Source organism: Arvicanthis niloticus, chromosome 2, assembly GCF_011762505.2.
Source record: "Arvicanthis niloticus isolate mArvNil1 chromosome 2, mArvNil1.pat.X, whole genome shotgun sequence".
In the NCBI taxonomy this organism is placed as follows: Eukaryota; Metazoa; Chordata; class Mammalia; order Rodentia; family Muridae; genus Arvicanthis; species Arvicanthis niloticus.
In genome coordinates, this window is record NC_047659.1 from 126,584,111 (window position 1) to 126,603,980 (window position 19,870).

General features: G+C 44.0%; 1 protein-coding gene across 1 annotated transcript in view; it reads right to left on the reverse strand.

Annotated features, from left to right (window-relative positions):
- Mroh8 (maestro heat like repeat family member 8) overlaps positions 1-19,870 on the reverse strand; it is a 73,589-nt gene that overhangs the window by 7,752 nt on the left and 45,967 nt on the right. The window contains exons 11-21 of the mRNA XM_034494172.2: positions 17,596-17,748; positions 14,242-14,402; positions 12,998-13,133; positions 10,881-11,071; positions 9,245-9,379; positions 8,549-8,663; positions 8,102-8,242; positions 6,230-6,394; positions 5,154-5,309; positions 2,423-2,545; positions 478-577 (exon numbers count right to left, since the gene is read on the reverse strand). Coding sequence (XP_034350063.1) covers positions 478-577; positions 2,423-2,545; positions 5,154-5,309; positions 6,230-6,394; positions 8,102-8,242; positions 8,549-8,663; positions 9,245-9,379; positions 10,881-11,071; positions 12,998-13,133; positions 14,242-14,402; positions 17,596-17,748 — 1,576 coding nt within the window. The remainder of the gene's footprint in view (positions 1-477; positions 578-2,422; positions 2,546-5,153; positions 5,310-6,229; positions 6,395-8,101; positions 8,243-8,548; positions 8,664-9,244; positions 9,380-10,880; positions 11,072-12,997; positions 13,134-14,241; positions 14,403-17,595; positions 17,749-19,870) is intronic.

The following is a 19,870-nucleotide window of genomic DNA, read 5'->3' on the forward strand; positions in this document are numbered from 1 at the left end:
GTCAATAATATGGTTCCTGTACAGACTTGGCCCACAAATATTCTGTCACTAAGGACTTACAAGGGCCGGCACACCCTTGAGGATTTCTGGGCAGTTATAAAGTTTCTGGGGAAAGGGGTCTGTGATGTCCTATATACATACTGTTAATGGTTGCTGCAAGGGGTAAAGTGAAGGGAGAAACATTTTCTCCGTGATGTAGTCATTTGTAAGTTACCCAGGCTCCTGTAAACAATCCTATATCCATGCACCTAAAGCAACCCTACTTAAATTTCATTGAGTCACCAAAATAAAAGGCATGAAAGTAGAGGAGAGACCATTTGGAGAGAAGGGGACCGATGGGAGTGGGTGAGGATTGTAGAGGGTTATGGGGGTGAATGTGATGCGATACAGCCTATGTATAGAAAGGATGGGGATGCTCAGCACACTGTGGGAAGGCACAGGGTAAAGCAACTGTACAATGAAAGGGTTTTCTTTTACCTACAAACAAGACAGCTGTTCTTCTGATGGGAAGTTTTGGATCCTTGGAATACATTAGTGTTTGCTCTAGGATGTCTATTTTCCCCTTGCTTTTTTCTCCCTACATTGATGGAAAAGAGTATACAGAGCAACAAAGTAGCAGGTGAGTACTGCTGTGCTGGAGCCACTGCAGTGACTGTCACAGCGACTCTTCACCATGACAGCCAGCCCTGCACGCTAAGTCCTCGGGATACCCACGTGCACCCCTGCCCATGACACCTGTATCACCCTGGCTTCTCTGCCCCCTCTCTGTCTTCTCAACTCTAAATGCCACCTTTAGCTTTAACTTCCCTGTCAGCCCTGCTCTGAGGCTTCCTCTCTTGGCACAGACTATTTTCCACTTGGACTTTCCATTTTAGTTCCTTACAAGTTTTCAGTCCCCTTAATAGTTTGCAGGCTCTAAACTGGAAGTTTTAAACTGGATTGCTGTAGCCTGCTACACATGGGATGTGTTTTGCTCTCTGGGTGAATATGTACACCTTTCAAGGACCTCTTAGAAGGACAAGAACAGGAAGGGAGACAAGAATTGTTTCTCATAGAGGTTACAATTTCACATGGACAATTTGTACTTTTACCCACTGGAACACCAAATGTCTTGTGGGAAATATTGTCTTTAATACATCAATCATAGGTAATGAGTGGAGTTCAGAGACCTAATATCCAGGAAAGAGACAGGAGAGGCACTATGATGTGCTTCCCAGCCCAGCAAGCTTGATGAGAAGAGACTATCTTGGGTTTTAAATATGTGGAAAATTCCTAGAAATAGTCTCAGAGACTTCAGTGTGGGATCCAATTGGTTCTACTATAACCAGTTTCTAGAAAACTATGCATGGACCTTCTAAAGCTACCCTGAATCAAGCCTAACCCTGATCTGAGCCATATAGGCTCTGATGGACTTTTGAGAAGATGCTTATCTAGGTCTCAGGGTTAGTGACATGTTGCTGTCTTCCTGTGTAAGGTCATACAGTCCTTGTATAGGGCTTATCATGCTCTGAGAGAAAATACAACAATCCACTATATCAGGCATAGGGCTATAAACATAAAGACAACATGGAATTATTTCGATTCAGCTCACATGGATTTCTTGTTTTGTTTTTGAGGCAAAGTCTCACTATATAGCTCTAGCTGGCCTAGAACTTGCTGTGTAGACCAGATTGGCCAATAAATTACAAAAATACACCTGCCTTTGCCTCCTGAGTGCTGGAATTAAAGGTATGTACTACCAAGCCTAGCCCAAATAAAAGTTTTTGACTAGATATTGTCAGCCTGACCTTGTAGTTTCTAATGCAATTAATGGTGCTTGCTAGTTTATCAGCTGTTTTGTTATTACTGTTTTGGGACAAGGCCTCAACTTGCCCTCAAACTCACCTTAGCTTCCTGACTCAGCCTCCTGAGTGCTGCTATTTACAGGTATGTGCACCACACCTTGTACTGCCAACTTTTTGCATATATGAAGAAATATATATAGTAGTGAACTTGTTGGCTAGTGAAATGGCCCAGTGGGTAAAAGTGCTTGCCTTACAAACCTGAGGATTCAAGTGTGATCCCTGGAACCCACAAAAGCCAGATATGTAATCCCAGCATTCCTAGAGTGAGATGGGAGATGGAGACAGGAGACTCCCTGACTCACAAGGTGGAAGGCAAGAACTGACTCTTGAAAGTTGTTCACTGACCTCCATTCGCACACTGTGGCACACTCAATGTGTGTGCAAACACACAAAAAGTATTTTTAAAAGTGTACTTGTGACTAATCGAGGGAACTCTAGGAAAAAGATCTACCCTTTAAACAGTTCATGGAGAGCAACTACTGCTGTGAAGGGGAGGGAATGGAAAATGTTTCCTGTGTGCCATGTGTCTCCACTAAATGCTATCAGAAAAACAAACAAAGCCACTATTTCTCACATACAAAGAATTTGCAGACCCTTCTAACTTCATTTGGTTTGATGTATAAGGGGTCTTTGCAGTATACTTCTCGGGGCAGCTTCCAGTTCAGGAACCGGGCAGAAAGAGTTAGGACTCGCCTGCTCTCCTGTGGGAAAGAGTATCATAGGTCAATATTATCAAACATGTTTTAACTAAGTAAATTTCGTTAGTTAGACACCAAGGTCCAATGTGAAATGCTGCTAGTTACAGAATTACTCTGGGTGAGATGAGAAAAGGGAATGAACTAGAATCCTGCCTTCCTCCTGAAGACACAAAAGGACCCATAAACCTGCAAGGTGTAAAAAGGATATAGAAACCACTGGTCTCTGGAAAACCTACTAGACGTGGTGCCCGGGTAAGGTACTAGAGCCCACGCTCTAGACAGGATTCTTTTTTTTTTTTTTTTTAAAGAATTTATTTATTTATTTTGTGTAAGTACATTGTAGCTGTCTTCAGACACCCATATGAGGGCATCAGATCTCATTATGGATGGTTGTGAGCCACCATGTGGTTGCTGGGATTTGAACTCATGACCTCTGGAAGAGCAGTCAGTGCTCTTAACCACTGAGCCATCTCACCAGCCCCTCTAGACAGGATTCTATTGAGCAAGTGAGGCTCTTCTCTAATCACTGCTCTCAGAATGCTGCCAAAGCATTCAACACTTTATCTCAGGTCCACTAGATATTTGGGCCAAAAATATCCTTTTAAGGCCAGGTATGGTGGTACATACTTTTAATCGCAACACTTAGGAAGCTGAGGAAAATGGGTAGATCTCTGAATTAGAGACCAGCCTGGTCTACATAGCCAGTTCCAGGTCATCTGGTGCTACATAGTGATCCCAGCATTCCTTGTTGCAAAACAAAGACAACAACGAAAAACAAAGCCTTTTGGGGATTGATGAGAATAAGAATTAGTTCAGCTACTTTGTGTAGCACTTTGTAGGTGTTCCACACTAGGTTTTTATGCCCTCAAGAAATTCTCACATGAATGTATTAAAACGCTCACTGCAGTCCTATAATTGTGAAAACTGAAAACTGTCTAAGTGTCCTGGAAGAGGGGAATGAGTAAATTTTAGATGAAATGATGCAACTACACATAACACTGACAATGAATGATCTACAGTCTTACGATAAAAATCTCATAAATATAATGTTAAGCAAATATGTTGAGATTTATAGAAATACACAACATAAAGTTTAAGACAAGAAAATATAAACTGGGTGTGGTGGGACCCAACTATAATCCCAGCACTTGGAAGGCAAAGGCCAAACACCACACACACACACACACACACACACACACACACACACACACAAGCCAGGCATTGATGGTACACACTTGTAACCCCAGTACTTGGGAGGCAGAGGTAGGACAATCAAGTCTATCCAGGATCAAATATTCAAGTCCATCCAGCCTTGGCTACATAGGAAGTTTGAGACCAGCTTGAACTACCAGTAACCCTATCCCCAAACAAAAAGCACAAAAGAGAGGTGAGGGAGAGGAAAGCGATAGGAAGAGGGAAAGGAAGGGAAGGAACTACTGCAGGAATGATAAAAATTTGCTACAGGATGACAGGTCTTTGGGGACTTTGGGAACAAGTGTGTGATGTGTTTGTTTCATTTCTTAGAGCTGAAGTAGCATTGATTACATCCTAACTCAGTTAACATCAGCTCTCCTCTCCCCTCAGACTCCTCCCTGAAGAGCTTGACTTAGAAGTTGTTTGAGTTTGTATGAAAATAAACCTTGGCCGGGCACGGTGGCCCACGCCTGTAGTCCCAGCTACTCGGGAGGCTAAGACAGGAGGATCGCTTGAGTCCAGGAGTTCTGGGCTGTAGTGCGATATGCCAATCGGGTGTCCGCACTAAGTTCGGCATCAATATGGTGACCTCCCGGGAGCAGGGGACCACCAGGTTGCCTAAGGAGGGGTAAACGGGCCCAGGTGGGAAAATAAACCTTGGCAGCTCTGGATCGTTCCTGATTGTCAAGGGATGTCAGACTGGGATGAGATGAGGTATTAATGCCTCTATGAACTGTAAGCCACAAATATTTGCTTCCTATATACAAAGGGTTTTACTGCTGTGAACAGACACCATGACCAAGGCAACTCTTATAAGGATAACATTTAAATGACTAGCTTACAGGTTCAGAAATTCAGTCCATTATCATCAAGGCAGGAGCATGGCAGCATCCAGGCAGGCATGGTGCAGGAGGAGTTGAGAGCTCTATATCTTCATCTGAAGGCTGCTAGGAGAAGACTGGCTTCCAGGCAGCTAGGATGAGGGTTTTAAGCCCACACCCACAGTGACACACCTACTCCAACAAGGCTACACTTCCTAATAGTGCCACTCCCTGGCCAAGCATATACAAACTCTCACACTTCCCCATCACTTAGTTGATAAAGTCTGAACTATATTTTACTGGGGTCTGAAATGTTTCTTGGAACTCATGGTGTAGACCAGGCTGCCCTCAAACTCACAGAGCTCCACTTGCCTCTGCCACAGGTTGCCTCCCAAGATCATATTTTACTACGCAGAAATTAAGAGTTTAATTTCCCATGGTTTACTCAGGGAAATAACTGAAATGTAGTTTTGTGCCAGAGAACATAAGGAGCAAGAATGTGACACAAAGCCTGTGCCTTCAAAGATATAAACTCTTATTTTCTGGACTGGACTTAAATTCAGAGTTATTCATGGCTGAAAAGAAATTGACATTACCTTAGCTATTTCATGATTTTCATCCTGAGAAAACAGAAGTAGTGGGACTAAGCTTTCCAGGACTTGATCTTCCACTCTCTTCTTCTCTGTGTGTTTCACAGCCTTTATGGAGGCTCCAAAAAGAATCATGGAGAAATGATGAACATCCTGTCTCACCTAAGATGGAGGGTTCACAAGGAAACAGCTCACTGACCTTGCTCATACTAGCTTATTGGAATCCCAAGGGATCTGTACATCAGTCTTAACATGAAACAATCTAACTACATGTAGTTGAGGGCAAGAAATGAACTACAGAGGGAGACAGCAAGACCTGTGTTTGGTACCCTTGTTCTCTGAACTCTATAAGCAAGAATTGGGGTCGTTCTGCCTGTGCCTGAAAAAGCTTGTACCCAATACTGCTATTAATCACTCACATAAGCTCTGCTGCTGAAATTCAAAGCTCTAAGTTTAGCATATACTGAGGATGCCTGTCGTTTTGCTCTATGTTCTTCATTTAAAAAATCTTTGTAATCTGAGACAAAGATGTAAGTACAATCCATCATTTTCACCCATTTCTTTTCCCCTCCCTCCCTCCTTCCTTCCTTCCATCCTTCTTTTCTTTTTCTCTTTTCCTCTTCCTCTTCTTCTCTTCCTCCTCTTGTTCCATGTCCTAAACAAAACAAATTCTTTCCCCTCCTACAAAGCATGGTCTTGGTAAGTCTCTCAAGATTTTTGTTGTTTGTTTTATAAGACTGGGTTTCTCTGTGTAGCCCTGTCTGTCCTGGACCAGGATGTCCTTGAAATCAGAGATTCCCCTGCCTCTGCCCCCAAAGTACTGGGATTAAAGATGTGTGCCACCACCACCAGGCTATAAATCTTAAGATTTTTTAAGTTGGAAGAACAAAAAACATCACTCCAGAAAAACAGAACATCACAGGTTATCTGGTAGGGGCTCAAGTAAGAAAATCTCAATGGCCTCTGAAAATAAAAAAATTCTATCCTGTAAGTAAAATAAAATGGCCTTAATACTGTCTCAATATCTACTTGCTGGTAGGTACCCGCCCTCTAGGGAAGAATCTTTTCTTTCATTGTCTTACATCACCAAATAAGGAAAGCAGGGTCTTCATCATGATAGCCAAGGTGGTGGAGTCTAGCATCCTGACAAGCTGCAGGAGTATCTGGATGGCCAACAAAATGATCCTCTCATCCGTCTCATGTAGGCTATTTAAGATGCATGGTAGCAGGTTTTTGATTTCTTCTCTCTGTGTCCAAAAACAGTCATGACCTCCTGTCCTGGTAGCACACTATCTAATTCTTAATGGAGGGATCCCACTTGACTCCTTAAGTAACTCTGGCTAGTCCAGGACAGAGAAGTGGTAACGAGATAGACAACTATGGTCACACCTGATATGTAGAGGAGGGGGAGGAACTGTTGGGAAGTGCTTCACAGAGCAGAGGTGGGACTGGGTCCAGTAGGGCCAGGGATGCACTCTTGGCTTTACTTTAAGGTCAAGCTCTCCCAACACAAAAGACACGGAATGGCCAGCTCTGGACACAGTGAGTTCTCCAGCATGAAGATATTCAAACAAGCTCGATAACCCCTTGATGGGAATTCAGCACTATTTGACTGAAGATCTTTAAACATCCTTCCCATCTGTGTTCCTACAAAAAAGCAGTCTCCAGATTTTAAAAATATGTAAGTCTGTGTATACGTATTTAAATAAGTAGAATAATCAAATCTTTATGCATACAACCAGTTAGCATATACTAGCATTTGTCATTTATGTTCCATATATGCATATATTTTTTTATAAAATAAATTCGTCTCTGTAGGAGGAGCTAAGGTGGGAGGAATAAGGAGAGGTAGAGGAGGAGTAAAAAGAGGAAGAAGAGAAGGAAGAGGAGGAGCTAGGAGAGGAGCCGAGAGAGGGGAACATGGAGGCAGATGCTCACGTGTCTTCCGCAGTCAAGGGTAGTTGCTATATCTAGGTTGGGTATTGGGTTTCACCTCTGATTGAGTGGGCATCTTGTTACTCAACATTACTAAATATATAAGCCTTTGGATAATCTGAGCATTTAGAGTCTCATTTGTACCCAGCCTGCATGATTAGTGGGATGGTCTGGGCAATGCCCAGCCTTGCAGAACAGCATGGAAGATTGGCAGAGCCATCTCCCACAATGGCATCTCGTGGATGGCAGGGCTGGTGTTTCTGGCTGGCTGTTTCTAGCAGCGGCATGCACATGGCCTCTGGCCATGGAACATGGTGGCTGAGCTAGGCAGAGCCACTGCAGCTGCAGCCTAGATAGTCAGTTTGACCAGTGGCCGTTTTTTTAAATAATTACCGCAACACATCTCAAGTGACAAATAGCTTCAGGGTTACTGCTGACTGAACCTTGTTTTTTGAAACAGTTTCTCTGTGTAGCCTAGGCTGTCCTACAACTCACTCTCTAGACCAGGCTGGCCTTGAACTCACTGAGATCTATCTGCCTCTGCGTCCTGAGTGCTGGGACTAAAGGTGTGTGCCACCACTGCCAGGCTGAGACATAGTTTCCTAATAAGACATGTGGAAGATAAGCTTTCTTTCATCATGAATGACAGTGAGCTCTGTCTTAGATGATAAATATCCTGGGACTATCCAAGAATGCCACGGGGCAGCATGGTTTATGACATCCCTGGGCATCTGGATGTTTCCTACTGTGTTCTAATAATAAGCATACCTCCCCCAAATTCAAGTTTCAAAGCATTATGAATATTTGTGTCTTGGACTTTTAAAATTACTCAATTTTAATAGTACCCACATAACTTCTAGGTATAAAGTTAGAATGGTACAAGTGGATATACAGTGAAAAGAGTCCACCGCATTCAACCCTGTTCAACATTCCCTATGGTCCTCCTCCCTGAGCCTCTGGGGTATATTCAGTGTTGTTCTATTATTAGCTAGGAAATCAGTGGTCAGAGGGCCTTTTACCATCTCCCGGTGTCTGACAAGATTGCACAGTCCCCTCAGTCCAAGGATCCTGAAGAGCTTACTCTCTTCATTCAGCCAGGTTTTCAGGCGGATAGTAGAGTATAACCTGGGCAGTCTCCTGGCCATCGGACTCTTAAGGAGCTGAAAGAACCCAAAAACCAGCCAAAGAAATTACCTTGAAGCTCTTTTTCCCTGGAGGGAGCTACCTTCCCAACAACTCTACATTCCTTTGAAATCATCAAGTGGCTGCACAGAGTGAGACTGGGGGCAGGAACACAAAGATTGTTGCCAATGGTGAGAGCAAAGAATCTCCAAAGGACTGAATGGAAATAACATATCTACTGAAAACCTAGAGTGGACCCCAACCTGACCCTAATGAATACAGCTTAGAAAATAGGTTCCATTGCTTTCTAGGCTTCCTGAATCCAGTACCCACAGGACACTTACCTCCACAAAAAAGCCCGCAGATGTGAGTTTATGTTTGTCATTCCCTCGGTTAATCAAAGGGACCAGCAAGTACATGATCTTATATGCAAAGAGGCGACTTCTTTCCATCAGGGCACTGTAAAACACATCAACAGAAAACTCTCAGACATGTTTCCACGCAGATGGGCTTTTCCCAGGGTTGGGCCCTCCAAAGGTTTTATGTTGCTTCAAGTATTCAAGAGGGTCAAGACTTTTAACATTTTTTTCCTGGTTAATTTACAGATACTATAGCTAAGCATGATAATCCTACCACCTGGGAGACAGAGGCAGGAGGATCACTATGAGTTTGAGGTTAGTCTGGTGTACAGAGAGAGTTCCAGACCAGAAACATAGTGAAGCCTTGAATCAAAAAATTGCAAATATTAGGCCAGAGTATGATAGGGCATGTGCCTTTAATCCCAGCACCTGGGAGTCTGAGACAGGAGGGTCTCTGAGTTCGAGTCCAGCCTGGTCTACAAAGGGAGTTCCAGGAAAGCCAGGGCTACACAGAGAAACCCTGTCTCAGAAAAAAAAAAAAGTGGGGAAGAGAAAAAGAAAAAAAATACAGATATTATATACTCTGCTATGGTTTTAGTTACTGTGATTTTTTTTTAAAGAAAAATATAAAACAGTGCTACTTAGAGGAGGGGATGAATGGGTTAGAAAAGAAATTCTCACTTGGCAAGGAGAAACACTCCCTGAAGATGGCCTTCTCCCTTCAGAAGGGTCCATCCGCCGTTCTTTTCCATGATGCTGAATTCCTGCCAGCACAGTGTTCTGAGGAGGAGAGTCTTTGTAGCTTGTATGGCGAAGCTAAGGTGGGCAAACACAAGTATAGATAGAGAGAATAGCCCTGCTGTTCAATGGGACGAGCCAATGGCTGGCCTGCTACTCAACAAGATGGGCCAGTGACTGTACTGGAATCCGGTTCTTTCTAGAGTTCTTAAAGATGCTTCATGTTCTAATAACTGGAAAGGCCATTTACATAAATTCTCAGCCTAAAGAAATTTAACCTGATTTTGTTTCTCAAGAAGATCTATAATTTAGAAACTTATTTGGGGTACTAAATGAATATCCATTGCATTTTTTAAAAATATAAATTTATTATTTTTATTTTGTGTGTGAGTTGCCCCGCATTTCTATGTATCACATGTATGTAGTACCCATGTAGGCCAGAAGACAGTGTTAGATCCCCTAGAACTAGAGTCACAGACAGTTGTGAGCTGTCATGTAGGTGCTGGAAACTGAACCTAGGTCCTTTGCAAGAGCAGCCAGTAGCCTTAACCCCTAAACCAGCTATCCAGCCTGATCCACTGATTTAAAAAAAAATTTTATATAAAATTTAAGGCTAAGGATTTGGTTCTGTTGGTAGAATGCTTGCCTAGCATGTTCTATGTTCTGGGTTTAAGCCCCATCACTTCAGAAACCGGACATGGTAGTACATGCCTGGACCCCCCAGCATGTGGAAGCTAGGAGGTCTCCTAACCTACAAAGTGAGTTCAAGGCTGGCTTGCAGGACGTGAGCCCCTGTTTCAAAAAGAGAAAGAAAAGATGCACCACAGCTTACAAAGTACTTCTTGAGTTGTTGTCCTATACATAGCTTCAGGAGCATGTCAGAGCTTCCTATACATAGCTTCAGGAGCGTGTCAGAGCTGGAGGGCTCCTGAAGAAAACTGGGTCCAATCTCCTCACTTACAGAAAGGGAAACTAAAGCAGAGGAGAGTGGATTGGCCCAGGGCATGCAACTAATGAAACAGCCAGATGAGAAGGACACCTGGGGCCTGCTGACACTTAGCCTGGTCCTAAGTAGAGTATCGTCCTAAGCCCATCCTACAGCTCTTCCTCCCAAAGGAGCTATGTCAGCTCAGCAGCACTGACATGTCTACCAAGACCTTGCTGAGGAACTAAAAAATATCTCCAAGGAACATCCAAAAAAGAAGGGATCGTTTCACTGGATCAGTCCAGTTTGGGAGGCTAGTTTAACAGTTGTGTCTCTACTTGCTCTGTCAGGGAAGGACAGGCACAGTATCACACACTATCTTCCAGGTAGCATGGTACCAGTTAACATTGGTACAAAAAAAAAAAAAAAAAAAAAAAAAAAAAAAAAAAAAAAAAAAAAAAAAAAAAACCAACAACAAAACAAAAAAACAAAACCTAAAGGCAGCAAGTGAAAGCCAGAGTGACTCCAAGGTGCTTGCCTTAAGGATTGTAGACCTATGCTCACTCACAATTAGGACCACATCTATCCTTGAGACTACTACCATGCCCAGGACTCAGTAAGCTTTCAGATCAATGAAATCACAACCAGCAATACCACAAAGGTGTAACCTCCGTTGGTAATTCCTGCTCTGCATACAGGCCACTTGGGATGCTGACATCAGACATGGTGAGGCCGATGCTGTGGTGAATCTGGATGAGCAGTGTCATCAAAAGCTGAGGAAAGAGTCGGAATGCAGCTGCTCGAAGTTTGTTTCCCATAAGCACCTCATAAAGGGCATCTGTTACCTGTGGCAGAAAAGGCACAGGGGAGAGCTGAGTGCCTGGTGGTCCTAACCCCCTGCACCACCATCCACTTACAGAGCAACAGTGGTAACTGGTAGAGGGAATAGTAAAGTGATCCTCAGATGACAAATAATAACTCAGAAAAGGATCCATTGCCGGGCGGTGGTGGCGCACGCCTTTAATCCCAGCACTTGGGAGGCAGAGGTAGGCGGATTTCTGAGTTCGAGGCCAGCCTGGTCTACAGAGTGAGTTCCAGGACAGCCAGGACTACACAGAGAAACCCTGTCTCGAAAAACCAAAAAAAAAGAAAAGAAAAGAAAAGGATCCATTTTTAACAAAATGTTCTCGCTCTTCAGTAAGACAAATGCAAAGTCTTGCTGATCAAGGTGTGGCCAGTGCAACATGGCTCCATCTGCCAGCTGGCTGGAAAGGAGAATATCAAGTCCCACCCACCTCTCCTATATCACAGTCTGCATTGCCTGACTGCAACACACATGTATTTGCTCTAACTTCTAAAATTGCGCTAATATAACATTTAAAATTTTTTTAATCCCAGCACTTGGGAGCAGAGGCATGCAGATTTCTAAGTTTGAGGCCAGCCTGGTCTATAGAGTGAGTTCCAGGACAGCCAAGGCTACACAGAGAAAGCCTGTCTCGAAAAACAAAACAAACAAACAAACAAAAAAGCATAAATTGATAAGAAAAGAGAGTAAGAGAGTAGACAATAGCAAATTAGAAATGCTGGAAGAAATCTGGAAGCTTAAAATACAATGGCAGTAACTGAGACTAGACAAAGGCGAGCTGGAAAGTGGTAGGGGAAGAGACTGGTGAGAAGCACAGGCTGCCAGGTGGGAGCGGAATCCCAGCACTTGGAAAGCCAAAGCAGGAGGTCCAAAGTCACCCTTCCTCATACAGACATTTCGAGGCCAGCCTGAGAAGCTGCTTTTAAAAAATAAAAAAACATATATACTGATAGGAAGCAGTCTCTGTGTGCACAGAGGCCAGAAGCTTTCAGCCACCCTCTGGACTTTCTGTATAGTTTTGCTGTGAATGTAAGACTGCTCTAAAATGGATTGTTCTAAAAGGAAGACTGGGTGGAGAAACATCAAATACACACATGCACAGGTATTTCTAGAAACTTCATTAGTGAGATAGAACAGTTGTGAGCTAAGAAATTTGTTTCTAGCTGGGCGGTGGTGGCGCACGCCTTTAATCCCAGCACTCGGGAGGCAGAGGCAGGTGGATTTCTGAGTTCGAGACCAGCCTGCTCTACAGAGTGAGTTCCAGCACAGCCAGGACTACACAGAGAAACCCTGTCTCGGAAAAACAACAACAACAAAAAGACATTTGTTTCTATGTATCAGTGTTAAGTTTTGTTGGTTTTCCTTTTGGAAAAAAAAATAAAATGTTGCCCAGACTGGTCTGTAACTCTTGGGCTCAAATGGTTATGCTGCCTCAGCCTTCTTCATCACTGGATGACAGGCACACAATAATGACATGGTTTTTAAAATTGTTTTTAAATCTAAAGATTAGATGACAAAGACTATACATGAGCTGTGTGAGCCCTAAAAAATGTATTGCCTACAAGGCCTGAAACATCCTTTTTGATAGACAGCTTTACGACTGCTAATTTAAAAGGCCACTGTTTTCTTGTCTATTCATTATTACATTAAAACATTTTTTCTTCATAAATTTAGATTACATTAGGTAATTTTTAAAGGATAAAAGTAGGAATGCTCACACTGTATTATATCCTGCCATACTCCAGCTCCCTCCAGGCCAGAGGGAGATACAGGGCCAATGCAGAGATGCACACAGCTTTACAGATGAGTGTTAGAAAGACAGTGAAAAGATCACCCATTCCATAGGGTCAGTCATCCTCAAGGGGGAGCCTCCTGTGCTGACATGCTAGGGCAGAGAAACACTTACAGCGACAGCCACGTAGGCCATCTTCTCCTGAGTGGGTCCCTCATGGCATTTCTGCAGCTTCCTCAGGAGCCTCCATAGGACCCAGGTCGTGTTGGACAGCTCTACCTCCAGGGTTCTCCACAATTCAGCCAGATGCCTACAAATCCCAGAATAGCAAACATCACTAAAAGGGCTTCCCAGGCCCCCCATGACCACAACTTTCTTAGGTTCCATTTGGAATCCAACCTCTCTGTGGGAGGTTTTCCTCTGCTCAGTTCTTCAGGTATCAGTAGACTTAGCACCTGGCAGCGGGTCAGGAACTGAGCTCTTACTGGCCCACAGCCAGTCATACTGCAAGTCCTATGCAAGCTTACCAGTGTCTCTGCTTCCCATCACAAGGGCTGGCTCCAGCTACCTCTCACCATTCACCTTGGCTGGAGAAACAAGGGACTTTGGTCAACCTGGACAGTCCACACCATTTTCTGAAGCCAGAGGCCTTTTCTCCAGCTCTCCCTCGACTATCACCTCCTTTAAAGAGAAGCCCCAGTGGGGTCTCTTCTGTCAGGTTTCCTGCTGCTTCTCCATGCTTCTCACTGGTTCCTACAGTGCTAACATGTCTTCTTGTTACAGGTTTCCTCAGTATTCCACACACTGGTCAGTGTTCTTTGTGTGCTCCTCTGAAGGCAGGGGTCATGTCTGGATCCCTCAGAACCTTCACAGAAGTCATTCAAAGACACACCTATCCCATCCAGTCTGTGGTCCTCATATGTGAAAAACATCATCTCCAAATAAACAAATAAATAAATAAACCTCTGAGCCTACTTAGATTTCAAAGAAACGTGTAATTTCTCAAAAAATTTTTACAAATTTAACATCACAGCTAAGGCCAGCCTGAGAAAAATATTGAGACTTAGTCTCAAAATGAAACTGTCTAGTAGCGATTTCAGTGTAGGGCCTGCGAGTCAGATAAACACTGTGAAGCAATGTGATCCAAGGTCTTATATGGTGCTGGGGCATACTGTTGTTGCTATACCACCTCTCTCTCTCTCTCTCTCTCTTTCTCTTTCTCTTTTCTCTCCTCTCCTCTCCTGTCCCACTTTCACAACTAACATTTTGAAGAATCCAGTCCATTGTCTTTTAGAATACTCTCCTTAGGTGCCAATCTTATCTACTCCCCTCTACAGGCGTCTCCTTAGCAACCATGTTCACTGTACTTGGAAATGGATTGTGAACCCAGTAACACAGAAGCTGAGCAAGGTTGTTACCTGTCATACGGTACTGGATGACATAAGAGGTGGCTGAGCACTGTATCTGTGTACTTAGGTCTGGAGACAAACAAACTCACGGTACTTATGATTTGTTGCCGGACACTAGTCAGGGTGATTATCGAGAGCCGGGCACAGATCACACCTATTATTTCTGGCACCTGAAGAGGAAAAAGACATTATTAAGACCTTACTCCTGCAGGACATATATAGCTTTTGTTGTTGTTGTTGTTGTAGCCTCTTCTGAAAGGTGAGGGGATAGAAGACAAAATATTTCTGGGTTTGTAAAGTTTAGAACACTAAGGGTTCAGTTCAGTATGAATTGGGACCAGGGTCTCCTTCTCAGCAGTATAGAAATGAGTTAAAACTTTCCAAGCATCTGCTGGGTATAGTGGCACACACCTTTAATCCAGCACTCAGGAGGCAGAGGCAGCAGATCTCTGTGAATTTGAAGACAGACTGGTCTACATTGTGAGTACAAAGGCAGCCAGGGCTATGTAGAGAGACTGTCTCAAAAAGTAGCATACTTGAATGTATGTATATATTGAATGTATGTGTACAAAAGCATTTAGATGGGGTGGGCCTGTAGTTTAGATGCAGAGTGCTTACCTAGCATAAACCAGGGCCTGGGTTTGATATCTGATTCTTGACACTAGGGGCAGGTGGGGGGAGGGGAGAGGAGTGTGTGTGGAGGGTTAAGGGTTGAGAAAGGGGGTAAGGGTTGAAGAGTGGGGGGGGGGAGGAGGGTTAGGGGTTGGGAAAGAAAAAGAAATGCTGAATGTAACAAGACTGCTTGTTTGACATTCACAAGGCCCTGGATTCACTCTAGCACTACAGAAAGAATAACAAAAGAAGAAATGAAAGATTTGAAGGCTATCGACAGAGGTATTAGCTTATATCTCCGAGAAATTCAGACAGGGTTTCCCCCCCCACTTCTATGTTTTTTTCTGATTTTTGGTCAATGATTACATAGTGATTTATTCATTTATCTATCTATCTATCTATCTATCTATTTATTTATTTAATGTATGAGTGCTCTACTTACTGCAACATCCATTGGTCAGAAGAGGTCATCAGATGTAGGCCACCGACCCGACTCGGCTGGCCAAGATGGCGCCAGCCTAGGCCTCTGGTATCAGCTACCAGTGCACTGCACATGTGCAACTCAGTTTGATGGCAGCCCCTCCTGAACGGGGTATGCTAATGAGGTACCAATAGGGTACCACGATCCTGACCAATCACCCCCTCCCAGGCGGGGTATGCAAATATGGTATGCTATGAGGCACTGCAATCTGACCAATCGTGTACCTCCACGCGCTTCCCCCCAGAGCTGAGGGGATATAAGCAGCTTGCCCTGGGCATTCGAGGTCTCTCCCTGAAAACTAAAAGAGCGCTTCTACAATAAAGGCTGTTGAGAAGGATCTGGTTGTTCGTGTCTTCCTTGCTGGACGAATGGGCGAGACAATCAGATCCACTTACAGATGGTTGTGAACTACCATGTGGTTGCTGGGAATTGAACTTAGGACCTCCAGAAGAGCAGCCAGTGCTCTTAACCACTGAGCCATCTCTCCAGTTCCTACATAGTGATTTTCTTAACAAAGCAAACAAAACTGTTCATGTTATAGTGAGGGACCATACCTACATCTGTCTCAGATCTTACAGGAAGCAGAGCCAGGGTTTTAGTCCAGTTCTCCCTCCGTTTGACTATCATCCTGGCATAAAATGGCTGTCATTACCACCAGGTGCCAGAAGCTGTCTGAACAATCATTTGTGGATATAATTCTAGCTACAGAAACATGAGGGGGAACCTACTGGGGGCTTGAAGGAAAGATTTCCTGTCCTCAATAAAGGGACAAAGGGAAGCATCATCCTTCTGGGTTGTCTTCTCTGTCTGCTTATGAAGTCTCAGCTGTGTCTGCCTCATGACCTCATGAACAGGAAAGGTAAAAAGATGGGAACCAGGGTCTTGGCTATCACTGTCAGTCAGTAAGCCCAGCATAGAAAATGTTCTGTGTTCTGATTTCCTATACATATTTAATAATATGTATTTACTGTAATTATTTAATACAGTTGAATCACTATAGTGAGAATATATTTATTATATTAATTAACATATTACATATTAATTATTATATTAATTTATCAAAGCTTCTCGCGGTTGGCCTTTCTCCCACCCAGGAGCTCTCCGACTGCTCTCATCAAGTGTTCCTGTGGTATCTTTGCTATTTTTTTTCTTCTTTTTGGTTTTTTGAGTCAGGGTTTCACTGTGTAGCCCTGGCTGTCTGGGAACTCTCTCTGTAGACCAGGCTGGCCTCAAACTCAGAGATTCCCTGCTGCAGCCTCTGAAGCCTATGCCTTTGCTACTTTCATAGGTTTGAAAAAAAATTTTTTTTCATTTTAAAATTTATTTGCACTGAATTCCAAACTCATACTCATCAAGAACATCTCCCCAGAGAGATCCTGTTCCTGTTTTCTGGTGAATACATGAGAGAGAGAGAGAGAGAGAGAGAGAGAGAGAGAGAGAAAGGGAAGGGGGAGAGAGACACTCAGGTGTGTGTATATATCTGTGTAAGCATATACCCATGTGTGTGTGTGCACTTGTGAAAGCCAGAGACTGATGTCAAAGATGTCTTTCTTATATTTTTGGTTGTGAACCAAGCCTTTAATGGTTGGGTCATCTCTCCAGCCCAAATAATCACTCTCTACCTTATTTTTTGAAACACAATCTTACTCTCAATCTCTTTCTTTTAAATATTTATTTATTTATTTATTTATTTATTGTGAGTACATTGTCATTGTCTTCATGCACACCAGAAGAGGAGAAGAGGGCATCAGATCCCATCACAGATGGTTGTGGCCCACCATGTGGTTGCTGGGAATTGAACTTCAGGAAGAGTAGTTGCTCTTACTGCTAAGCCATCTCTCTAGCCCTGAGACAAGATCTCTTTAATCAACGTAGACTTCACCTTTTCAGCTAGACTTGCTGACCAGCAAGCTCCGAGAATTTGCCTAGCTCCACCTCCCGGCCCTAGAGTTACAGATGCTCAGGATCACAACTGGGTTTGCATGTGGGTGCAAGGATCTGACCACACAACCTCATGCTTGTAAAACACTTTACCACTGAGCTATCTCCATAGCCCCACACCTTAACTTTTAAACCTCCCTTGTTTGGTATAGGGCTGGTAAGTACATACTTACTGAACGGAGGACTGTTTGTGGGCAGCAGAAGGCACCTTTGGTCCTGTCCCTGCTAGTGCCTGTTCTCAGCTGGTGTGTGAAGGGGACAGGGGGCATGGGAGATGGGGTATAGGACTTGCTGCTATCACAAACACAGAAAGTGGCCTGTGCTTTTACCTTTTCAAACCGAGCCTCTGCATTCTTCACCAAAGTTATCAGCAACTCTCCTGCTGTCTGCTGGATACAGGGATGCGGCAGACTTTTCAGGCTGTCCAATACAGTCATTATAAATTGGCCGAGCTCCTGAGAATCAAGGAAAACTTCAAACACCTGCAATGATTTATGAAAAATTAAGTTTCAAGATGTATGGTACAGACTAGGACTAAAATTCAGTGTTTGCCTAGTGTTCGCAATTCCTCTAAACTCTGCCCAACAGTTACCTAGCAACAGCTTGCATCTCTGTCTCCAAGTATAGGCCAGGAGCCAGACATAAAACACTTCTCCTTACCTCTCTCTCTCTCCACCTCCTACTCTCTCTCTCTCTCTCCTTCACATGTCCTTGACCAACTCTATTCTCTTCCTCTCTTCTTTCTCTTTCTGTCCTTCATTGTTCCCCTTTCTCTGCCTTTACCCCTTTCTAGGTTCCTGCCCCACTCCCTGGCTCCCTTCCCCTAACAAACTTCCTTTTGTACTAGGCCTGTAGCATGGCTGATTCCTCAGGGGGCACCTTGGCAGGGCCCACTGGGGTGCTCCTTCCTGCCCCGCATACTATCCTGTTTTATAAAACACATCACCTAGGATGTACAACGTTCACAGAGAGGAGAGGGACAGAGAGGGAGAGTTGTACTATCTATTACTGGCTTACTGACTGTGACGGCTGTGATTCTTTGTAGTCAACTTGGCTATATCTGGAATTAACTAAAACCCAAGCAGCTGGGTACACCTGTATCTTAGTCAGGGTTTCTAGTCCTGCACAAACATCTTGACCAAGAAGCAAGTTGGGGAGGAAAGGGTTTATTCAGCTTACACTTCTACAGGAAGTATAAGTCAGGACTGGAACTCAAGCAGGCCAGGAAGCAGGAGCTGATGCAGAGGCCATGGAGGGATGTTACTTACTGGCTTGCTTCCCTTGGCTTTCTCAGCTTGCTTTCTTATAGAACCCAGGGATGGCACCACCCAATCGGCCCTCCCCAGCTTGATCACTAATGAGAAAATGTCTTACAGCTGGATCTCATGGAGACATTTCCTCAAGGGAGGCTCCTTTCTCTGTGATAACTCCAGCTTGTGTCAAGTTGACACACAGAACCAGCCAGTACGACCTACAAGGGATTTTTTTTTTCTTTTCTGTTTTGAGGACTTTCACATAATGCTCCCAATCATACTGATTGCCCAGTCCTCTCAGGTCTGCCCTCCATCCTTCACACACACACACACACACACACACACACACACACACAAACACACACACACACTGCAAGACAAAGAAGAAAGAAAAACAACAACAAACAAACAAAAACCACAGGTCCAATTTGTGTTGCCCATGTACTCACTGGAGCATGGTCAGACTCCTAGTAACCAGCCCATGAAAGAAAAGTGAGTGCTTCCCCACCTGCACCCTGCCAGAGGCCATCGGCTGTGGAGAGCTACACTCCAGCATCATTACCACATTTTTAAGAGTTCTCTTCATTGGCTTCCTGTCTAGGCTGTGACTTTTTGAGAGGTAGAGTGGACTAGAGACAGGGGTTGTCACAGAAGCCTTCTGTGACTCTTTTTAACTATGAATCTACAGACATTGATACCAATGCAAAGGTAGCTTTCTTGTCATTTACAGTAAGTGGGAGCATGGACCACAGACATCCATCCACATGGCCTCTAGTGTCAACATGACCCACGGACCTCAACATGCTCTCTGACTGAAGCTCAGACCATGAAAATCAAAACAGCCCTCTATAGCAGCATGGGTCACAGACACTATATGACCCTTGGTAGCAGCACAGGCTGTGGATATCAATGTGGACTCAGGGGCATAGGCCACGGACACCAATATAATTCCCCGTGGCAGTCTGGCCAATGAATATCAGCATGATTTAGAGGCAGTACAGACCATGGACATCCACAGGACCTTTATCGGCAGCACAGATCTTGGGGCTCAACATGGTCTCCAACCATAGCTAAGATTATAGACATTAATATAGCCCTCAGCTGAAGCACAGATTATAGACATCAGTGTGGCTTCAGGTGGTGGCATAGACCATGGACATTTGCCTGGCCTTCAGTGGTAACACAAGCCACAGAAAATAACATGGCCCCTGTATGCAGCAGGACCATGGATCCCCAACATGGCCTTCAACAGCAGCATGGACCACTGACATCTACATTGGTTCAGGAGGCAGCACAAACTACAAACATCTGAATGACTTTTGGTGGTAGTACAGACCATGGACATCAAGGA